Here is a 22015-nt window from a genome sequence, read left to right on the forward strand (position 1 = left end):
AGGTGATGCAGTTAGTCAGCCACAAGAAAATATTAGTTCTCCTGGTTCCACCATCTAATCCATTTGTTTCTTTTTTTCTGGGTGAAATTTGGGCCCTCACTGAAGTGAGTGACAGTGCCATGATCAATGCTATTGACCTTGTCAGGGATGTGGCCACGTAGTTTAGATGAACTCTTCCTTTGAGAAGCCTCACATTTTGTAGAGTCCTAGAGCCAAATATATTTAGACCAAACCATATTAGTTTTGCTGATACAATACTTCCCTTGAAATCAATGATTGGGGGTTTTTTAGCAGGGGCTGAACAGGAAGATTTCATGGGTTTGGTAAGCATTAAACTGCACACTGTACTGCAAGCGTTATCTTTTCGGTGAGTTATAACAAACAGAAGTTTTACAGCTCCTCAACCAGGTGGCTGATTCAGCATCACATATATTATAGCCACTACTGCTGACTGGGAGGCAGGACAATAAATCCTCAAGTGAGATAGCATGAGCTAACTGAAAACTTCAGAACTATACATTCTTCTGGACCTTCAAGGGACACAGACAGATTTCACTACATGACTACAGGTTGCTGTCAGGGTGACCTTTGGCCAAATCACTCACATTCATACCTCAATTTGCAGAATGAGATCAACACTGTCTGAGCTTTTGAAAAATTGTTAGCTGAAGGAATGGGCTGATTTGGTCTGGTGAAAATTATCTACAATATTAACCTCTTGGAAAATAAAGCATAAAAAAATCCAGCTCTAATTGAATTAAAGACAGAACATTTTCCGTGCTTCTGCCTATCAGCTGGATTTTCTAGGCCAACTACAGCACAAAATTACATCAAAATGCTGGAGAAAACATGAATTTGATGGCAGAGAACTAGTGAAGAATGTAAGGCAGTGATGGGTTTCTTTTAGGGTATGTTGTGTGCAGTAAAGAGTCTGGCAGAGCCGAGTTCCTCATCTTCTATAGTGGCTGCAGCATAAAGGGCTGTACTTTCACAGGGGTGGCATAACTGAGCAGCAAGTCACTGCAGCCAGCTTCCTGCACATGCTCTTCATCACTGCATTTGAAAGCATCAGGGCCTGTAAACTGTATGTAACAGTAGCATTGTGAATTTCTTTTTATCCATTACACTGTAAGAAAATAAAACTAATTATGGGCATTTGTTATATGACCTTCTACCGCCCTGACTTCATAATCTTTCCTGTTCCTATGTTCTCTGTGCATCATACTGAGGCAAGCTCTGCACTAGTCTATCCCTCCTTCCTTCCTTCCTTCCTTCCTTTCTTCTTTCCTCTTCCTCCCTCAACCTTTTCTATTATTCTTTTAATATACTTTGCATTTTCTTCTTTCTTTATCATAAAACTCCTTTCTCACCCACATTTGCCTATGAGAACACCCATAGCAAGGGCTATTCCTCTTTCTCTGTATTTAAGAAAATATTTCCTTTATGCCCTGCTCTGTCACTCCTCTTTTGCTACAGGGTATGGAAATAGCAGCTCCAGTCACATCTTTGACCCCAGTCAACTTATTAATTCACTGGAGTTTTATTCTTACTTAGCCTTTTGAGGAGCAGATTCAGGTGACTACCATGAACATTTTGTCTTTGCTTTTACAAAGTACATGTACCTTCAAGGATTTGAAAGTACAATGGTGTTATTAGCTCAGGCTACACAGACAGCGCGTGGCATTCCACACACCACACTCCTTGTTCTTCAGGCTACACTGTGGTCCTGTCTGTAGTGCACCAAATTAGTGTTTTGTGAACACTTTCACCAGCTGCATTGTGATAACTATTGTTTTGCTGTCTAGTCCTGGGGAAAACAAAAACAAACCCCAACATAATAGGGAATCGAGATAAGAAAGTCAACAGAAAACACCACATACCAGACATCTTTTGCTGACACCTGTAGTTTTGCTGTTGTATCTAGCTTTGGTAAGGGAACTTATGCTTGAGTAAATTACACACACTACACAAACTGTCTTCTATTGATCACAGAAACTGATATCTGAAATCAAAGCCCCTTCTGGCAGTTACAGATCACAAACTCCCAACTGTTTTATCCCACACTGTACATCCAGTTGACTTAATAGGGCAATGTTTGCGGGTGGACAAACTGGTAAGAATGTCATGTCAAACCCACTTTCGTGACACATGCAAACCACAGCACATCAGGTGAGTTTTGGATGGTGACCTCATTGCACTATCACATTTGCATTTTTGTTGAAAATAAATCTGTTCTGAGGGAAAATCTAGCCTGCCAATGTTATCCATATCGGAAAAAGAGAGGATTTTTGTTTTTTTTGGTAGCTGCATCTAATATTCCTACAAGAAGAAAAAAAGACAAGCCCTGGTGTCCTCATTCAAATACTCCTTTCAGTTGTGGGAGGTTAAAAAGTACTCCCTCAATTATTCCCTCTCATTTTCCTGGGAGAACAGATGCACAGATAAACACATGCTGTTTCAAAACCCTATCAGTCCCTGCCAGCCCAATGTGTTATGTTAGCTAGAAGCATTCTGGCTTGTGAAACACAATCTTGAAAAAATGAGGACACCCATCAAGGAGCATCTGAAAGCAGAACTGGATGCTTCAAAAGAAAACACATGTACCAACTGACAGAGGGAAATCTTTGTGGCTCCTCGTGTGTTTGTGGTATAACTGGCTGGATCAGGCTTGGCAACCGGCTTGGCTCATCTGGCACTTGTGGCTCAGACATTCACGTCTTTCTGACTTCGCAGTGTGCCTTTACTCTCAGCTCACCCAGGAAGTTAACAGCATCTGAAATGTTGTTCAAACTGCTAACAACACCCAATTTACAGTTGGGAGGGGATCTTTCTAATAATAGGGTTTTCTTAACATGCTTCAATACTAATTGCTCACACCTGTGATGTCTCTTCTGGCATGGAGAAGGGAGGGCCTGCCTCTGGGGAGCTTAGTCAGAAGTAAAGGACATAGAGGGGGAGGTAACATCAGTGCAATAGGGTGGAGGAACAGAAACGACGAAGGGAAACAAGGTGGCTGAAAATACTTGAAAACCTGCTTTCTGACTAGCCAAGAGTAGAAACAAGGCGCTCGCTACACAGGCTGTTCAGAAAGGCTGGCCTCATATGTAGGGGATCCCTGTGAGGAAGCAAACAAAAGACAAAAAGGAAGTAGAAAACTATCCATTCACTGTCCCCATCACGTTAAGATTTCAGGAGGGGGGCTGTGATCACGTATTTTTTTTTTTTCTTGAGATAAATGACTCAAATTAAAAGAAAAAAACCCAAGCAAATGTGAACAGTGCGCAGCAGGTGGGCGGCTGCTGGCTGCTCCCCTCAGGCAGGACCCACAGGGCCACTGGGGCCCGGAAGGCAGCCCAGTGCTCCCTCCAGTCTTTGCTTTTTGATCCACACACCATCAGACCAACGGAAACAGACTGTAAATTGCCTGTGCAATGCTTATTTTGACACGCTTTTACTGTGGATGCTATTAGCTTATACAGTAAAGAGTCCGCTTATTTTTCCTTGTTGTTACAGCTCAGAACTAAACCGTTTATTTCATGAGATGAATACAGCCATCCGACCTCAGGAAGCGAGCCCTCTTTCTTCTCATCACCCCCAAACCTTTTATTTATTCCCCTGAATCAGTGACCAAACGTCCCGCTCTCTCAACCAGCTGCCGCGGGCCCGCGGGCCGGGCCGGAACCAAAGCCTCGGGAGTGCGTTTCCGCCGGAGCCGGTCCGCCGCCGCGGCCATTGGTGAAGGCGGCCGGGGAGGGCCGCAGCTATGGCTGACACCGCCGCGCCGCCGCCCGCTGTCCCCGCTCCGGGGCTCCCGGCTGCCCCCGGCAGCAACCCGCTGTCCCGCAAGCTCAACAAGATCCTGGAGACTCGCCTGGACAACGACAAGGTGGGGAGGGCGGCGGCTGAGGGGCCGAGGCGAGGCCCGGGGCCTGCCCGGTGGGGGGCACGCTGCGGGGGACCGGCCGGATGAGCTGTCAGGGGTTGCCAGCCCCGGTAGGCTCCGGGATTGCGAAGCGAGCCCTGTCATACCCTCAGTTCCGCTGCGGAGTCGCAGGCTGACGTTTGCAGCCTTAATTAAAAATAAAATTCGGTTTTGCTTCGCTTGAGACATGCCACGCTCCTGTTCGATCCCTTCAAGTCGCCGGGAGGTTTGTATTGCTTAGCTTGAGGGCACCCAGCTTTTTCTGATTTCAGTGTTTTCTAGCAGTGGATAGCTCCTGTTTTAACCGAATGTAAGCTGACTGATTAAAGCTATTCTAAAATAGTAGACGAAGTTGTGTGTTATATGAGAAAAAGAAAGACTCAGCAAGTATTTTGGTTATTTATCAACTCATCTGGACTGTATTTGGGTAGTTTTTCTTCTGAAACCATGTAGTCATGTTGGGGTTTTGGTGGGTTGGTTTTTTTTGTTTGTTCGTTCGTTTGTTTTTAATAAGACCATGAACTTGGGATGGTTACATGCTGTGTAACCTGCTTCTTAGTAAATTTATGGGAAGTTAAAGTGTTTTTCATTTTCTAGGAAATGCTGGAAGCACTGAAGGCTCTGTCAACCTTTTTTGTCGAAAATAGTTTGCGCACCCGAAGAAACTTGCGTGGAGACATTGAACGACGAAGCTTAGCCATAAATGAAGAATTTGTCCACATATTCAAGCAAGTTAAAGAGGTAGCACTTTTACAGTGTGACTAGCAATCTTGCAAGTGTACTGCTATGTAATTCAAAGTTTAAAAAAAGAAAAAAGGATTAAGAGTGTTTTTGACTTTCCAGGACAAATATACTTTTACAGTAATGGTTTTGTGTGTTTCTTTTGGTGCAAATTCTGCACAGAGAGAGTTGATGTTTCAAACAGATAAAAATGCCAAGTGAATGTTGATCTGTAGAGGTGCATTCAGGTCATTGGTTAACAGGGAACCAAGAGCAACTATGTTCTTTGCAACTTGGGCATGTTATTTTGGTGGGATGAATCTGGGCCTAGGCATGGCATTTCTGATTTAAAACACAGTTACTGTTATTTGAACTTACTTAGGAGCTTGAGAGTATAAACGAAGATGTGCAAGCGATGAGCAGCTGCTGTGAAGATATGTCTAGTCGTTTGAAGGTAATGAATAAACAGATGTGTTTTGTATGTGTTTCTTTTTGGGTGCGACTGCTTTCTTGTAGAAGGATAAATAATTTTTTTGAAGGATTAACTGCAGTATTGAGATGTTTCCATAGTATGCATATGATGTTACTTTGGGATATTGATTTATTTCTCCTTACTTATTTAGAAAATGTACTGAGAGAGTAATTTTAATGTCTTCCAAATTGCAGTTTATAATGCAGCAATATGCATATTTTGAGAATAGCACTGCGATATCCATTTATATGTGAGTGGAGAGAAAATACTTTATTAGGTTGGATGTGTGTGAGATTAAAGGGTTAATTACGTTTCTGTATTTCTGTTCAAAATTTGTGTGTCTTTCCCATTGAATAGATCTGTTTTGTGTTCATGTAAATACCTCAAGTATAGTCATAAGAAAGTATTTTGTAATCCAAAGAGGCAGACAAATCCAGTGTGCCATCTTCTTTCGGCAGGTTTTGTTTCATGACATTGTCTCAGAATACTGGTATGCAACAAAACCAATTTTGAATCTGCAATATTTTACAGGGGAAAAGTTGTGTTATATAGTGCGTTACTAAGTCTGGTTTGGTTTTAATGTACAAGTTCAATATTCAACACAGTGATGAGTTTTTAAAAGATTTATGGATTCTGACGTGTAGATGTTTTGCCAAAACAAATCTGTTCTGAATACAACACATAAGGTACAGTATGCGAATCCTTCACTAAAAGATCTTGTGCAAACAGTTGCTTTTCCCACTCCTAATGTGGGTGTGTGGACATTAGATGTCCTACTTGGATGAATAGGTTTTGTTGTCATTATATGTAATCCCCATAAGAATGCTTGTAGTTTGATAAACTTGTTCCAAGCGGTGTGAGAGTACAGTGTAGCCCACTGTGGCGCTTAAATTTCAATTTTGGAAGGGAATGCGTAATGCACCTTGCACGTCTCGGATCTCTTTGAATGCTGTTGATGTGGATGAATTCCCTAGTGCAGTTCAGGAACTGTTTGATTAAAATCTTAGATGTGTAAATGAGTCAAGTGTCCATGCAGATTTTTGCTCTTTTTTTTTTTTTTGTCATTAGATCATAAAGTGTAGCTATCATCTGTGATCCCCCTGCCAGAGTAGAGCCACCCTGCAGTGATTTCTTTTTCTGTTAAAAGTCAGTAGGCAGTTTTGTTGTGGGCCCTGCAGGAGGTTTCCTCTAGAGCCCTGTGGAACTCATAACTTGTCTCAATTTAATCTATGTTTTCTTTGTCTGTATGTAAGTTATTAAGCCCATGAACTAGCACTTAGTTGTCAAATACTCTGATATTTTATCTGCAATATCTGAAGACTTGCAAGCATCTGCTTAAACTTACCTGTTAAAAAGACTTGCAAGCATGTGCTCAAGCTGAATAAGAAGACCCATAAAGATTCTTGCCTTTTTTGTTTTGTAAGTATGTAATACCATCCAATCCAAGTAGCCCGATACTGTCAGATCTGATTTCAGGACAGTGACTTCATAAATGCAAGGACTGAAAGGGAAAGAAGGAGGCAAGTGCTGGAATGGAATAATGCAGGGTTGAAGGATAATGAAAGTTTTAATTGGTATACTGAGGTGGGGAGGAAGAGAGAAGTATTTCTATTCGGCATCTGCAAGAAACATCAAATATCAACTCTCATTTTTCTGGCATGTTTAATTTTTTTCTGCCAGTTACTTTGTTTTGGTTAGATGTAGGCTCTTACATTACATACATACAATAATTACAGTAACTGGCATGTATTTTATCAATGAAAACTATCTTCCTGGTGTATCTAGCTGTATCAAGAAAAACTGCTTTTCCTTCCTTTCTGCTGTCCTGCTATTAACATTCTTCTTGGCAATTCTTCTGTCTAAAAAGTAATAGAAAAGATGCAAATTTCTTCTTCTGTGGGTTTTTTTTTTTGTTTGTTTATGAAAATCTGCAACTGTGAATGGTGGAGGAAAAAAAAGTCTGGAATTAGTAGATTTCGATCCTGTTCAAGTCTAGTCTTTCGTTGTAATAGTCTTTTGGGTTTTTTTATTAGGCTGAAGCACTGAAAATCAGTATCATTAAAAAAAAAAGGTTAAAATATAAATACATGTTAAAAACCCCAAATATTATCTATGTAAGATATAAAAAGCTTAAAGATATCTTAAATTATTTTGGAACTAGTAAATGCTCAGTAAATTCTGTTGAGTTTTTATTAAATTTGTGTGCTAATCCATAATGATTTCCTTTAGAAAATTCAGCAACTGGCACCTCAGTGGTGCTCGCTGTCTATATTCATAGAATCATAGAATGATTTGGGTTGGAAGGGACCCGAAAGATCATCTAGTTCTAAGCCCCCTGGCATGGAACAGTCATATATTAATGGGACAGCTCAGGCTCCCTCTGATGACTGAAGTTGTACTTGAGTGATTGCAGTCCTACTTTCACCTTTCAAAGCATTCCTGTCCCTTGACTGGTTTTCCATTGTAACTAGTGTAGTGTGGCAGATGAAAAGGCTGAAATGGATCAGTGTACGTATGTAATTGCGTTAGACCTCAGGTTTCAAGACTGGCATCTTCATTTTGGCAAATGCTGTAATTTAGACCTATTACAGTCATTCATGCAGATTATCTTTATAGCTGTTTCTACCTCTTTACTTTCATTATTATGCCATACTGAATGCATTTTGATTTCAGGATTTTGTTCTTGTTAAATCTTACTTTTCTGCCTAAATGGTCACTGGTGGTATCCAGTGGGAAACCAACAATTCCGGATGTCTTTTATCTTCTTGCTGAGTGATAAGTGTCAGAACTCCTTTAATTTCAGTCACAGTAATCCCTTTAGTCATGCACCTGCTGTCGGTACCAGAATGGTTTCTGCATGGATTCCCTTGCATTGTCATCACTGAACATTCAGGGCTGTGATTAACTTTGTGAGTGCATTGCTTTTAGCATCATGGAATCATTTAGGTTGGAAAAGACCTTTAGGATCATATAGTCCAACTGTAAACCCAGGACTGCCAAGTCCACCACTAAACCATGTCCCTAAGCACTTCATCTACACGTCTTTTAAATATCTCCAGGGATGAGCCACTTCCCTGCACAGACTGTCCCAGTGCTTGATCATCCTTTTAGTGAAGACATTTTTCATAATTTTTTTTATCCTTACAGCCCTGTAAGCTTCTCTGACTGTAGAGCTAAACTTGCATAGACCAGCAGAGTTATATTCATGTTCTCTAAAATGTCTGGATGGACACTGGTACAGTTCAGCCTGAAGGAACTTGTTTCCTTTTTCATTTTCATTTCATCAACAGCAAACAAGGTACAGTCAATGGACAAACAAAATAATCAGAACTATTTTGAATATTTATAATAATGTTATGGCATTAAATATAAATTAAAAATCAACAGTGTGTGAATGTAAATGTGTATAAAGATGAAAATACATACGGATAAGCATATTTATCATGCCTGAAAATGGAGTTAATGAATACTTATTTCAAGAAGTCCTTTTGTTTGAAAGAGTACACTCTTTTTGAACTGCTTATAGTCAGAAAGCTTCAAAAGTATTATGTATTTTAAAGATTGTGTAATACATTTGATGTATTTGTGTTTTTCACATGCTTAATGATTCTAATTGTGTTTTAGGCAGCAAAGGAACAAACCCAGGACTTGATAGTAAAAACCACAAAACTCCAGGCAGAAAAGTAGGTATACCACTGTTTATTTCTTGAAGACATGACAGTACTGGTGGAATTTTCTTCTAGGTCTGATTCTGCCACTCTTATTTTTGAATAATGACTTTGGGTTTTTTTGTATTTGTACTTTGTTTTTAACACTATCTTTGTTTGTAGCTCAGTTGGAATAAAAATACTGAACTCATAGTTTTATTACTAGAGGATGCAGAAAGATAAAAACATGTGTTAGTGCTTGTTGCAATAAAAACTGTCCCTTTAGGGAAGAGAATCAGTTACAGTGTTACAGTGTGCTGAATATGGATGTGCTTTACCTAATGTCAGTTGGTAGTGTAAGTTGTTTTGGTTTGTAACAGACACTGGCTTACTCAGTGTCTCGTCAGTTTCGCAGGCCTCTTGTTGTTAATGCTTATATCCAGTGGAAGTCACTCTGTTGTTCAGGGACTGTATGTAGTAACAGAAAGTGGGATTATAACCTTCTCTGACATATTTAAAGCTAGCTGCGAAATACATAAGTACTTGTTTAATGAGCCTGACACAGACCACTTTTTCCCTTGGTTCTCCAGCCTCTGGTGGAAGAAAAGATTTGTATTTTGCTGTTTTCAGTATTTTTATTCATGGGAAGAGGATAACAGCCTACGACAGATTCAAGTAATCTTTATTATTTTTATGGCTAGGGTATCTGGTTTTACAGCTTTAGACTTTGTCAGTGTAGAAGAATGAATCTCCTTGCTTTATGATCTTTCTTCTGAAAATTATATGCAGTTCACTTGGAGATTAGAAATAATTATCTCCAGTGATAAGTTTCTAGTAGAAATTATGGCTTTGTATATATCTGGGTGTGCTTTCAAATTCAGTAGGTTCATGTTGTAGACTTCAATAGGAAGTGGATTATGTCCTGTGAGAGTCTGAATGTGAAGTTAAGAGTGTAATCTGTACATATATTAAATGCTGAGTGTGGAATAACTGCATAAACTACAACGCTGGTTGATAAAAAATGAAGGGTTTGGTGAAGTTACAGTTTTAAGTAAGTGAGCTGAACCCAAGTCTTAGAAAATTTTTTGTTTTATATATGAGTATGTGAGGTAGTAGGACAGAGAAGTGGTCATATATTTTTGTAGTCTCAAGAAAAGTAAAGCTGCTGTGATTCGTAGTTTTGAAGCAGAATGGAACATGCTAAAACCAACCCCAAATGTTGTATGTCTAATTGGCCTTAAATTCCGTTAAAAGAGATTATGCACACTGTACATTAATATTTCTACAATATAGTCCTTACTGACACAATAGTTTACTTAGAAGACTTTCTGCTAATTCCTTTGAGAGACAGAACATCCCCCTAGTATGAGGAGGAAGAAAGGTTTAAGAAGTAGCCTATCCTTTTAAGGTCTGCGTGACTTCAGAAGCGCGTACATAGGAAAAAGTTCTCTTTTGAAAGGTGTTTTTTTTTTTTTAAGTATGCCATGAAGTAACCACTAGCAGAAGCCAAATAATACTTGTGATTTTACAATAAGGTTATGGAAGACTTGGAGTGTCATTTATTAACAAAGTTAACTTTTTTTCTGGCTAAACTTACAAAAAAAATTAAGCAAAAGCAGCAATGGGAAGGCTGTTCCATTCCACTGGGGAAATTTTAGTCACCTTTTCTTTTAACTCATTAAATGACTGTTCTGATTGATTGCTTTGGTTTTCATTGGACACATGGAAGAGGCATTTGCTACCTAATGTTAGGGGTTTCTTGAAAAGCTGAAATCTTGCCTGCAGTCAGACAAAATAAAGGTCTTAAATTGCTGATTCCGTCAACTTAAGTAGCATTTCTTAGCCAACAAAGGAGTAAATGGTGAAACTGGGAGGGCATGGCTTCTCTGTCTTCTGAGGGTTGTCTTAAAATGAATGCTGTCTGATCAAAATGCAGAGATGAAAGCTGGACCAATTCAAAAAGGTTGTAATTCAAACAATGACTTTAAAGCAAGAACATTCAGTGTAGAGCAAGGCAGTAATTGCTGAGCATAATCAATTTTGTAGCATTCTTCCTATAAAAAATGTCCCTTTTCTTATTATGAAACACAGAAGTTGTCTTCAGATTTCATCCGTCCTAAGTTTTATTTCTGCTCTCTGCTGTCCTCCCAGCTGTTTATTTAATGATAGGCTTTTCCCAAGAAAACATGTTGGGTAGAAGCTACTTGAAGTTTAGGATAATGGGAATTTGTATTCAAATAGCACCAGTATAGTAGAATGTTCTGTGTAATTTTTTAATTTAACATAAAAATATTTTTAAAAAAACAAACTCTGTTCTATGTACCAGAGTGTGTGTGAGTTAAGTTCTTAAATCGGTGCTGAGTAATGGTATGTTTTTGAACATTACCCTGAAAAATAAGATTAGTTATGTTCTTCCTTTTCACATTAGTCATGTTCTTTTTCACAGTGATAGTTATCGAACATTTGGAAATAGCACAGATAATACATTCTGTCATTTTGCTGAACTAATTGTTTATACTGTCCTTGAAGAAAGGTATTTTGACTCTGCCTTTCTCACTAAGTACTACATTAAGTGCTCATCTACTTTAACTCTTTTTTAGCCTTTTAAAAAAAATTTTCAGAAATCATTCTGATTTGTAGTAAATGGTTTGCTGTGATAGCTATTGGTCAAAAAAAAAGTCTTCTATTGTGATTAGTATTTAACTGATTTTCTTCAACTGACCATGTTTTTGTATGAGGAAAATGTTATGATTTTGATTCAGTGTTCTAAAACTGAAGAGAGACAGTAAACTTTCAGGTGTATTTCATCCATTTATAGTAATTAGGTATTTAGACTGTAAAAAATATTTAATTTCCATATTTGAAAATTTAGGGTAAATGGGCTGCTGTCTTCACTCAGTATGATGAAGATGGGAAGCTACTTAGGCGAATAATTGGATTTATATTTCACAGCTTTTTATTTACTTCCCTTCATGTTCTAAGAATATATGTTAGTTCTGGCTTTGGTCGAAGATGTGCTTTTTATAATAGTCTTAAGGCCATTTTCAGTAAATGACAGGTGTAACCTTTGGCTTGGGTAAACCTTCTTCATGCCTGGTCAGTTCTCATGGAAAGTAAATTTTGTAAAAATGTGTTATAATTAGTATTAAGTTTAAAGCAAACTGCAATTAAAAGAACAGAATGTTCACTGCAGAAGCAGAGAAAGAAAAGTCAATAGCCAAAGTCTTTTTGATTGGAATTGTAACTTTATTCCACTAGCTATACAAAGCAAATAAAGGAAAGATTGAAATAGTAAGTGAACTGTTTTCTTAGATTGCAAAGGTAAATATCTCTTCAGAAATTTTCCTCTATGTGGCATTTGAACCTGTGTAGTGGCTTTTGGTTTTCTTTCTTTCTTTCTTCTTTTTTTATAAATCAAAACCTGCATGATAGCAGTGAAGAATGGTTTCCTGAAGATGCAGAGTGGTCATGGGAACTTGAGTTTGAGGATGAATGTTTTAAGTAAGGGTGCTTGTTCATGCTTTCATCCTTAAATGTATTCTTTCTCTTCTGCAGTACTTGCAAAGGAATGGCTGTCTTAGTAGTTCTGTATAGGTACTAGGTTTCTTATACTAAGTAGTTTTTGCACTCTATTATCACCCATATAATTAGATGTAGTTCACGACTATTTTTGATTTCCAAAGCTTCTTACCTGAACTCTTTGTTGGTCATCCTAGTTTCTCAGTTTCGTGGTTTGAAGGTGTAGTTGTCCACCTGCAGGTAATCCTGATGAGCTGTTTGGGACTTCCTGTGTTGGTAGAATGTGCTATTTAAGATTTTTAGTTAAATAGTTGGAGTAGGAAATAAGATGTTTGTCTTGGATTTAATTTAAAACTTCCGCATTCTTGAGTTGTTGCTTTGCAGCATTGTTTTTCTTGTAACTTAGTTTTTGAACTTAAGACCTGATTTGGCATAAATGCTAAATAGAGTATGTTACTTAGATAACAAATTAAAAAAATAATCTTCCACTAATACAATTGCATTTTTATATTTGTGATCATGTCAGAGTTGGTGCATTTCTTTGGTCAATTAAGTTGCTTGTTTGGCATTTACTTTTTCTGTAAAGACTAGTTAAAATTTCTGTACATTAGAAGCAGAACAGTTTTCCTTCATATTGTTTAAATTATGGAGTCTGCTTAACGTAGAAACTAGGTGTTGTTTTTTTTCCTTTTCTCTCTTTAAAATTGAGACTTATCACAACTTAGTAAAGCCATATAGTGTGAAATAATGTAGTCCAAGCCATTCAAGCCGTCTTGTCATAAGGTTAATTTATTGTTGTTCAGCAATACAGAGTCTTGAATAGAATACTTGTTTTAATGTATTTCATAGCAAACATTGGTAATAAAGAAAAATTGAGGTAGTTAATTTACTGAAGTGGATTTTTAACAATTCACAGAAATTGTGTGTGTTCACTAGATTTCTATACATTTACTTGAGTATGCTAATATTGCTTTCAGGTTGTGTTAGACTTTTTACGTATAGTCATGAGTTTGTTTTCAAATAATGTGCATTTTAAAAGATGTGGGTTTGTTTATTGCCATTGCTAATAGGCTGGCAGAAAAAGGATCTTGCTCCTTGAAGTGAGATTTTAATAAAAGCTTCTGTGGTTGTCAGTTCTCTTGTGGCTGAGTTTAGTTCTTTTTTTCCTTTGAGTGAAGCTAAAAACCCACTTGCAACACTAAGCTGCTTCACTTTGCATTGGGAACAAGTGTTCTGGAGTTCAGTAGTTACCGAACCAGAGAAATAACAGTTCAGTTCCAAAATACTGTATGCAGAATGCCAGAAGCCTGGCTTCATAGTAGTTTTACCAGCCAATCCATGGTAAGGTATTGTGCAAGACTGTATTTGAGGTTAGCCACAAATGACAGTCATGGATCTTAACTGTTGAAGAAAGAGAGCACTACGTTCAGCTCTGGGCCCCCCGTCATTAGAAGGACACGGACCTTAGAAGGACATTAGGAGGGCTTACTCTTGCAGTGAGTGCAGAGGAGGGCCATGAAGATGATCAGAGGCCTGGAGCACCTCTCCTATGAAGAAAGGTTGAGAGAGCTGGGGTTGTTCAGCCTGCAGAAGAGAAGGCTCCAGGAAGACCTCGTTGCTGCCTTCCAGTAACTAAAGGGGGCCTAAAAGAAAGCTGGAGAAGTTTTTTTTACAAGGGCATGTAGTGGCAGGACATGGGGAAATGGATTTAAACTGAAAAGGGTAGATTTAAATTAGATATTAGGAAGAATTTCTTCACTGTGAAGGTGGTGAGGCACTGGCACAGGTTGCCCAGAGCAGCTGTGGTTGCCCCATCCCTGGCAGTGCTCAAGGCCAGGCTGGATGGGGCTTTGAGGAGCCTTATATAGTGGAAGGTGGCCCTGCCCATGGCAGGGGGGGTGGACCTAATGGTCTTTAAGGTCCCAAACCATTCTATGATCAATTCTCACAACATTCAAGTGATTCTGTAGGTGTAGGTATATGATCAGGGAGATTACAGAAAGTAAGTTTGCAGAAATAGAAGATTGGTGAGAGTCAGAATTAGTTTTTTGGAAGCAAAGACGACCGTACTCTAAAAACTGTATAAAAGAAGGAGAGTGGAAGTGGCTTGGATGGATATTTTTTGAGTCAGGCTCAAGTTTCAGAGCTCTCATTGAGATTATGTACTCGAACACCTTTACATGTTATCTTGTTTCATAAGCTTCTATTGTGTTCTTAAACAGAGCAACATGTATGTTTTGATGTCAAGAGTCCTGATGAGTTATGTTGATTCTGGAAAAAAAGTTTCTGTATCACTAAGATTGTTTAACTTCTTAAAAATGCAATTAAATGTGATTCCCAAACATATCTTGGAATGCAGCAGTGTGTATATTAATTTAATTGAATTACATTCAGACTTGCTTTTTATTTAAATTCAACAGGTTTTTGGAGTTACTGTCACCTCTGTGCTCAATACAAGGTCAAAAGTCTTAGGAAAAGTGTTCCTTAGTGAACATCTGCTTCAGTAGTGCTGCACTACAGATCTCTCATGCTTGTCTCTTGGTGATACTTTTTTTCCTTTTTTTAAAAGAAATATCTTGCCATAATCAGTATGGAAATTATGCAGGAAGTTCAGCAGTATTTGTAGCAGGTTAGAGAGGTTTGCTTTCATCAGCCTACACTGAGAAAAGTGGTGATCTGGTGGTTTGCGCTGATGAGATGTATTTCGTGTCTTGACCTTTTGAAACTTGTAATTACATTTATTCCTTTGAATATGCTTCGTGAGAAAAAGCAGAGGTTGCCTAAACTGAATTATAATTCAGTGTGGGGGAGGGTGAAGGCTTGAAATTCTGAGGCTGATTTTCCTTCCTGATTTGTGCCAAAGTAAAGTATAGCTAACAGGGTGTAACACAGGAATCAAAACAGCTAGAGTGGATCTGAAGAAAAAAAAAAATCTAATTTGTCACATTCTAACCATGACCAGCAGAGACAGTGCAAAGGCTTATATCCTGCCAACTTTGATACCTGGCTACCATGTACTCTGTTGAGGCATGAAGTACTCTTGGTCAATATGAAACGAAGCATGGTCTTTCAGGTTGAGAAGCATTCATCAGAAATGCAGAATCAGTTACATGATACCATTCCTGACTGACATTTGTCTAATCTGCTCCTAGAAGAAAAGCCCAGGAACAGAGAGCCCATGGTCTTCTGTGAAAATTTGTTATGGTTCTTTATTGTTTTCCCACTATCTGATTTAGTTCTCCTTTTGCTATTGCTTAAGCTGATTTGTTCTGATCTTATTCCAGGTGGATGTAGAGAACAGTATGTTACTGTCATGCCTTTGGCAATGTTTTTGAATTTGATGGCAAAGTCAAAGCTAGAGTAAGCAGGCCCCTTTCAAATATGTTTATATCCGATTGTATGAAAGGTATGCTGAAAATATTAGTCTGTTTGGTTTGACACTATGAACTAGCTCACTTCCACAAGAGGGAAAAGAATCTATAAACTGGAAATACGCTCCTTTTTAATTATACTCTCTTCACAAGTTAGATACTGTAGCTTGACCATTAACACGGATTTACCGAGGAGGTATATATATCACATGATTGTTGTGAAGTTTTGCATGTGAAAATTGCTTATCCAGGCTGTTCTGTAGATAGATACCAATGAAGTTTATAGGAAGCCTGATCAGTATGTAAGTAGAACATTACTGAATTCTATTAATTTATTTACAGCATATAAGCTTTTTTATTCTTGTGTTTAGTAATCAGTTTAACAAGATTTGAATAATTTCCATGCAGTTAGTGTCCTCTGTTGCTTGACTTTTGATTTAGCTTTTTTGATTTTTACTTATTTATTTTTAGAGCAGAATGTTTTATATGGCTTATAGAATGTATTATAGGGCTGCAGCATTGCAGGCTAGCTGTCTTTAGACAGGGTTTACAGATGGGAGAAACCTTCTGAGTTCAATTTGACTGTCCTGCTGCCAGCTATCATTTGCCTGATGACTTTCATAAACTTATCAACTGTTCAAAAAACAACTAGTGAACTATTTTTGCAATTTGTATGTGTTTCTGTTCTTGGAACACTTACTTCAAAAGCTTGTTCTTTCTGGTAAAAGCCTTTCCCTAATTTCCAACCTAATTCTTGGATATAAATTGGCTGTTTTCTCATCTGTCCTTTATCTTAAGAGCTTCCTTCATCTCCTCTCATAAATTAGATTCTCCATTCCCGGTGATCATCCTGCTAGCTCTGGTCTAATGGGAGTCCATTGTTCTTGAACACAGATGATCAGGATTGTGATCTGTTTTACAGATAAGGTCTCACTAAAGCCTTCTGTAATATTACTACTATTTTTCCTGTGTCCTAGGAACGCTAGACAATTTACAATGATTTTCTGTGTTTTCCTATTTTTTAATTAAGGAGAAAATTGCCTAATTATATTCTAAGATGGAACTGGTCACTGAATACCTTCTCACAGTATTTCAGTTCTCCTTTAATAAACGATGTGTTTGACAGGCAAAATGTAGAATAATAACATTTGTTCTCAGCATTTACAAATGCATTTTCGCACCTGGTACTTATTCCTAAGAATGGTTTCCTAACACTTACTTGTGTGTGGATGTTCTTGTTATATAGTCTTATATATTTGCCTTCCACAAAAAACATCACGGAAAAGTAGTTTTTCCAGCTGTGACTGAAAAGCATTTATACATGTCTGTTAAAGATGGTTGTTATTCCTTTATGAATTAGAAATACTCCATCTTTCTCAGGGTTTAAAAACGTGTTGACTACTCAGTACCACAAATTGAAAGTAATTTCAGAACGTGCTGCTATGACTTGTCCTAGTTAAGGGAAGCTAGCCAGATTTTTATGCTGTATTAGGTGGCAAGATAAAATTAAACTTTGGAAAAGCCTGTTTATCCTCCACCTCATTTTTTGAGCTGTCTAGGTGATAATCCTAGCAAACAGTATGCATTTGTATTTGGTTCAAGGCAAAAGTGCATGAAGTGCATAGTTTTCCCAGCCTTTTGAGTTCTCTTGCAAAAGAATTCTGTCTCCCTGGTAACGACTAAAACTGGGGAAATTGCTCTTTGTTGGAGTCCCATTCCCCCGCCCTTGCTCCGAAGTCTACCAGCCCTTGGCACTTCCCCCTTTGCATCAGCGCAGTGTTCCCATGATCTGTTAGTTTTTTTTCTTTTATGCAAGGATAACTCAGTAGAAGAAAAAAAACCTCAGCACTTTGGGATAACAGCACGGTGTGGCCTTTCCTCAGCCGTACAGCATTTTCTTAGAACACAATTTAGGTATCACTATGTTTGTAGAAAGGTGAATGGGTCTTGAAATGTCCAAGGGTCTGCACAGATACTGACTGCTGTGGGTTATCTGTAAGATGGCCTTACTGTAGCTGTTGTTGTTACCTGCATCGTAGTTTGCATAGCACTTATCGCAATGAAATAACTATAGAAAAATTAAGTGATATTTTAATCTATTTCCTTGCTTTAAGAAGATTGATTAAATTCTGGTTAAATATCTGTTAGCTTATGTCTGAGGAAATACATACATATATATATTTTAAATTAAATACCTATGCGAATGTATTGGTCTCATCAATACTGTATACTGCCTGGTAGAAGTCAAGGGTATGTAGCGCTTACATGTTACTGATCCATCATCCAGGATATAGGATCTCTTTCTGATGCAGATTGATAACCAAGGCAACTTTCATAGCCAGCATGAACAGAGGTGGTTAACGTGGGTTTTGAAACAGAGTAGCTTGTTGAAATCCCACGTCCTTTGTAAAGAGCCCAAAAGATGTAGCTTTATCAAAATTCAGATGCATGCTTTTAGGTTTAGGATAGATGTTTTTCACCAGTTCTGTCTGAATCATTGCTTTGAGAAAGATAGATGAAACATGGCTGCCACCTTGAGGTTGTTATCTTGGTTTACATTGTGAAACTTTTAACTTGCCAGCATGCTAGAGTTTAATATATTGAGACTGTTTTTATAAAAAGTTAATTATTTGGGAGTGTGCAGAGTGGGTCAGTGGGCAGTTATGGCAGGTGTCAGCCAAAGAGACAGCCAGGGATGGAAATGGCTTTAAAGCACGATGTTTGATTGAACCCTGTTTGTAGCAGCAAAAAGGAACAGAGGGAGGACTGTGCACAGTGAGGACTTGCAGGTGGAGAGAGACAAACTAGTGAGATCTTCTGCCATTCTTTGTTTTTATAACTCCAGAAATGAAGGGGGCACAGAATGCTGTTTGTACAGTTCCTGGCTCTGGTCTTTGTTCTTTGGGAGTCTACAACCCTAACTCCAACAAATCTACAAAGCAAACTGAAGAAAACTGTTAACTCTGATTATACTGCACTTCTTAAGATCAGACTTCCCCCTGCCCCCAGTATACATTCAAAAAAACCTGAGGAAGAGGAGATAATAAATGGAAAACTTCTGTAAGAGTACTTAAAAGTTGATCCATTCAGGAGATACACAGCTTCAAAGAACAGAAAAAATTCTTAACATCCCATCTGCTCCTGTGTTTGTGGGAGTTCTTGTTTCAGTTGAAACCAAAGTCTTGGTTTTGCTTTCTCTAGCCTCTTTCCTACATTCCTTCTCTTCCCTAAAGGTAGGGATAATCCATTGTAAGTATTTTCAGCTTGGTGGTTTTATATTAAATTGAGATTCCCATCACAAGAGAAGAGACTCAGAGCAACTATTAAATTAATTCACTAAATTACATTGTCTGTTGTTTCAAGCAAATCCAGTGATGGTGAAAGCACCATCATTAAGTGAAATTTTAAGTGTCCTTACCTGTTTTTGGTTTGAGTAGCTATGTCATATGCCCCTAGGTTTTTGCAGGGGGTTGAGAGGGGAGGGTCCTGATTTTTTTTATTGTTACTGTTACTTCTTGTAACAGACTATTGAAACAACCTCTTTTTATACCCAGAAGAGTTCTCAAGTGTAGTTTTCATGAGCGGTTTCATAGCAGCAGTGAGCTAACTAGTCATTGCCCCCTTGCCACTGGCACACCACTTAGTAGTACAGGGGATCTGCCTATACAGAACTTAGTACCTCACAGTCCCTTAGTGCAAGCCTGTAGTAAACTGAATTAGAGAATACATATAACCTCCGCCCCCCCCCCCCCCCCCCCCCCCCCCCCAATAAATAAAGTAAAAGCTGCTGGGTTTTCCCTGCCAGATTTGTTCCCTGATCTAGTTCATTACATGACACTATAAACAACAGTTCTGGTACAGCGGAAGGGGCAGCACAGGGCAGGGGTGGCTGAGGCAACCTAAGCAGCATGGTTCAGGCATTGTTGCAATGATGGAACATAGTGCTGCAGAGCAGAGCTGATCCATCTGTCATCTGTGTTGTGAGAATGACACAGTTATCATCAAAAAATCTCTCACAAGCCTAGTATTTAATTAAAAATACTCTTTTGTTAGTGTCCTCCTGTCTTGTTAATTCTTGTATGTTTTGTAGGCAGCTTCTCTTGGTATTTTGTCCTCCATCTCCAGCTGAAGTTACACCATGGCTTCCTCTCTTCAGATTTTATCACCTAATCATCCTGCTGAAAATGTACTGAATGTATTCAAAATGGTATTCTTCTATTCTCCTTCCACTGTGTTGAGGGCTACGACACTTTCTGTGTCAGAAAAGCATTAGCAGTGGAAAACAGTGCCAGGTCTGTTTGGGTTTGAAGATGGTCTTGCATGGCCTCGCTCCAGTATGAAAGATCTAGATAAAGTTATTAAAAAAGAAGATGGAGCAACTTCAGTCCCTTCAGAGCCATCACCTCACACGTCTCCCCTTTCTGCCCTCAGAGCCTTTTGGTACTTTCCATTCTCTCCTACCTCTTTCTCCCCACGACCCATTCCTTCTTCTAGAAGACTGACTCTACCTCCTTGCCAAACCATTGTGACACTTGTCAATCTCTTTCCTCTCTTCCAAATGCCTTTCTTTTCTTCCTGTACCTGCATTTTCTTGTTTCCAAGCTGTGTATGCACTGTTGAGCCCTCTCTTTTTAGACTTCTTCCCTATTCTTCCTCGCTTACAGTGAACTACTACCAGATTGCTTGGAAAGTACTGTAATTTTTCATGGATGCATCTGCTATCATTGCCTGTTTAGTTGGCTGAAATCATCCTCCGTCGTTCTTGTTCCTTCTCTGAGAAACATTCAGCTTCACGGAGACCCTGAATTTGTAATTGTAGAATTTACTTATAGAAAATTAAACAGATTGATTTTAAGCATGGCAAAACTGTCGATGTAAAGGCAAAATAGCCATATCTGCATAGGACCTTGGGGAAACCTGACTTATAAATTAAGGATGTGATATTAAAGCATATGAGTTTTGGTTTTCCTTTTTCTTTAGGTGTTTTCTGTGTAATGTAAAGTACTGGGTTGCTTTCCTGTTTGATTTGCATAAATTTTACTCTTAAAACACTGTTGGATTTTATGTTTCCCTCCTTCTCACTGCTCAGTATCCTAGAGCACTGACAATTGCAAAACATTTAATCTTATCCCTAAAAGAATTTGTGGAACTGCAGAATGGGAAAGTTGTACATTTCTACAGAAGGGAAGCCAGTTTTCTTCAGCAGAGTGAAGTCCAGACAATAGTTGGATAGTAGAGAAGGGGTAAATAAATGAAAGCTTTTCAAGCTTTGATCTTGCAAGAAAATGTAATTATTGCAGTCAGTATTAGAAGTGTACTTGCCTGTCTTACCAGTCTATAATAATAGTGTATTTACCTTGCAATAATTAAATTGGAAGCTGAAACGGTTGTAAAGTAATTGAGCCTTATTCTTCTACAAATAACTAATTAGGTCTTCTCAGTATCCTGAAAAAGTAGTCTTTATTTCTTGGAATGCTGTGTGCTCGAACCACAGTTTCAGCAATTTTTCTGTTGCTACAGGAATTCCAGTCCCTTCCTGTGGAATACAACTATGTTAATTTGGGTCCTGTGGTTGTAAGGTGTGTGACAAAATGTGTGCAAAAAGATGCTGCCCACAAGACGGCGTTTGCACCTTACGTCCCCGCTGCGTTTGTTTCAGGGAGGGCAATCAACAAGAGAGTGAGCCCTTACGTTTCGATTGCTTGTGAGACTAGTAAGTTTGTATCCCAACTGTATTGTTGAAAAGAAAACCTGTTCTGCAGAAAAGTAGATTAATAAGAAAAGTGGTCATTTTCGTATTTTGGGTGCTCCAGCGTTTTGTGTCTCTTGGAAAACGTGAACTGAAACCCCGTCCTTTCCTTGGTGAATTTGAAAGAAATAACTGCAAGCACTGCAACTGTACAAGCACAAAGTATCTGGATTAGATAACTTGTGATGCAAACGCTAAAGGAATATATTTTTTAAAGAACCTACTAGTTTTCAAATTCCTAACTTACCTTTGTATTATCTTTCCTCATTAATCTGTCTAAGCTTAATGGAAAATGGTATGTGAGGATGCAACTCAAGTGTTTGATGGCAAGAACGTACTATTGGAATTTAATAACACCAATTTCTAATGCTGATTATATTTCCAAAAGTATGAATATGTAAAATAAGTCTGAGATAAGTATAAAAAGGTAATGTCCTCTTCACTCTGTTTTATTACAGTCAGAGACTAGAAATGAAAGCACAAGTTGCAGACGCGTTCATAGCAAAATTCCAACTGACACCAGATGAAATGAACCTGCTCCGAGGCACGAAAGATGAGCCAATTACTGAGGTAGCTCAATGAACATTAAAAGCTTTGCCCTGAACTAAAATGTAG

At 38.4% G+C, this 22015-nt stretch overlaps 1 protein-coding gene across 2 annotated transcripts in view; it reads left to right on the top strand.

Annotated features, from left to right (window-relative positions):
- Positions 1 to 2465: 2465 nt before the first annotated feature.
- Positions 2466 to 22015, top strand: part of COG6 (component of oligomeric golgi complex 6) — a 60636-nt gene continuing 41086 nt past the window's right edge. Inside the window, exons 1-5 of one of the 2 annotated variants that reach the window (XM_080377107.1) lie at positions 2466 to 3886; positions 4520 to 4663; positions 5025 to 5096; positions 8739 to 8797; positions 21859 to 21970. In XM_080377107.1, coding sequence (XP_080233233.1) covers positions 3764 to 3886; positions 4520 to 4663; positions 5025 to 5096; positions 8739 to 8797; positions 21859 to 21970 — 510 coding nt within the window. In that variant the 5' untranslated portion in view covers positions 2466 to 3763. Of the gene's footprint in view, positions 3887 to 3944; positions 4149 to 4519; positions 4664 to 5024; positions 5097 to 8738; positions 8798 to 21858; positions 21971 to 22015 lie in introns of those variants that run through there. The other variant, XM_080377108.1, reaches the window with a different exon arrangement.

This window comes from Falco punctatus, assembly GCF_963210335.1.
Source record: "Falco punctatus genome assembly, chromosome: 2".
In the NCBI taxonomy this organism is placed as follows: domain Eukaryota; kingdom Metazoa; phylum Chordata; class Aves; order Falconiformes; family Falconidae; genus Falco; species Falco punctatus.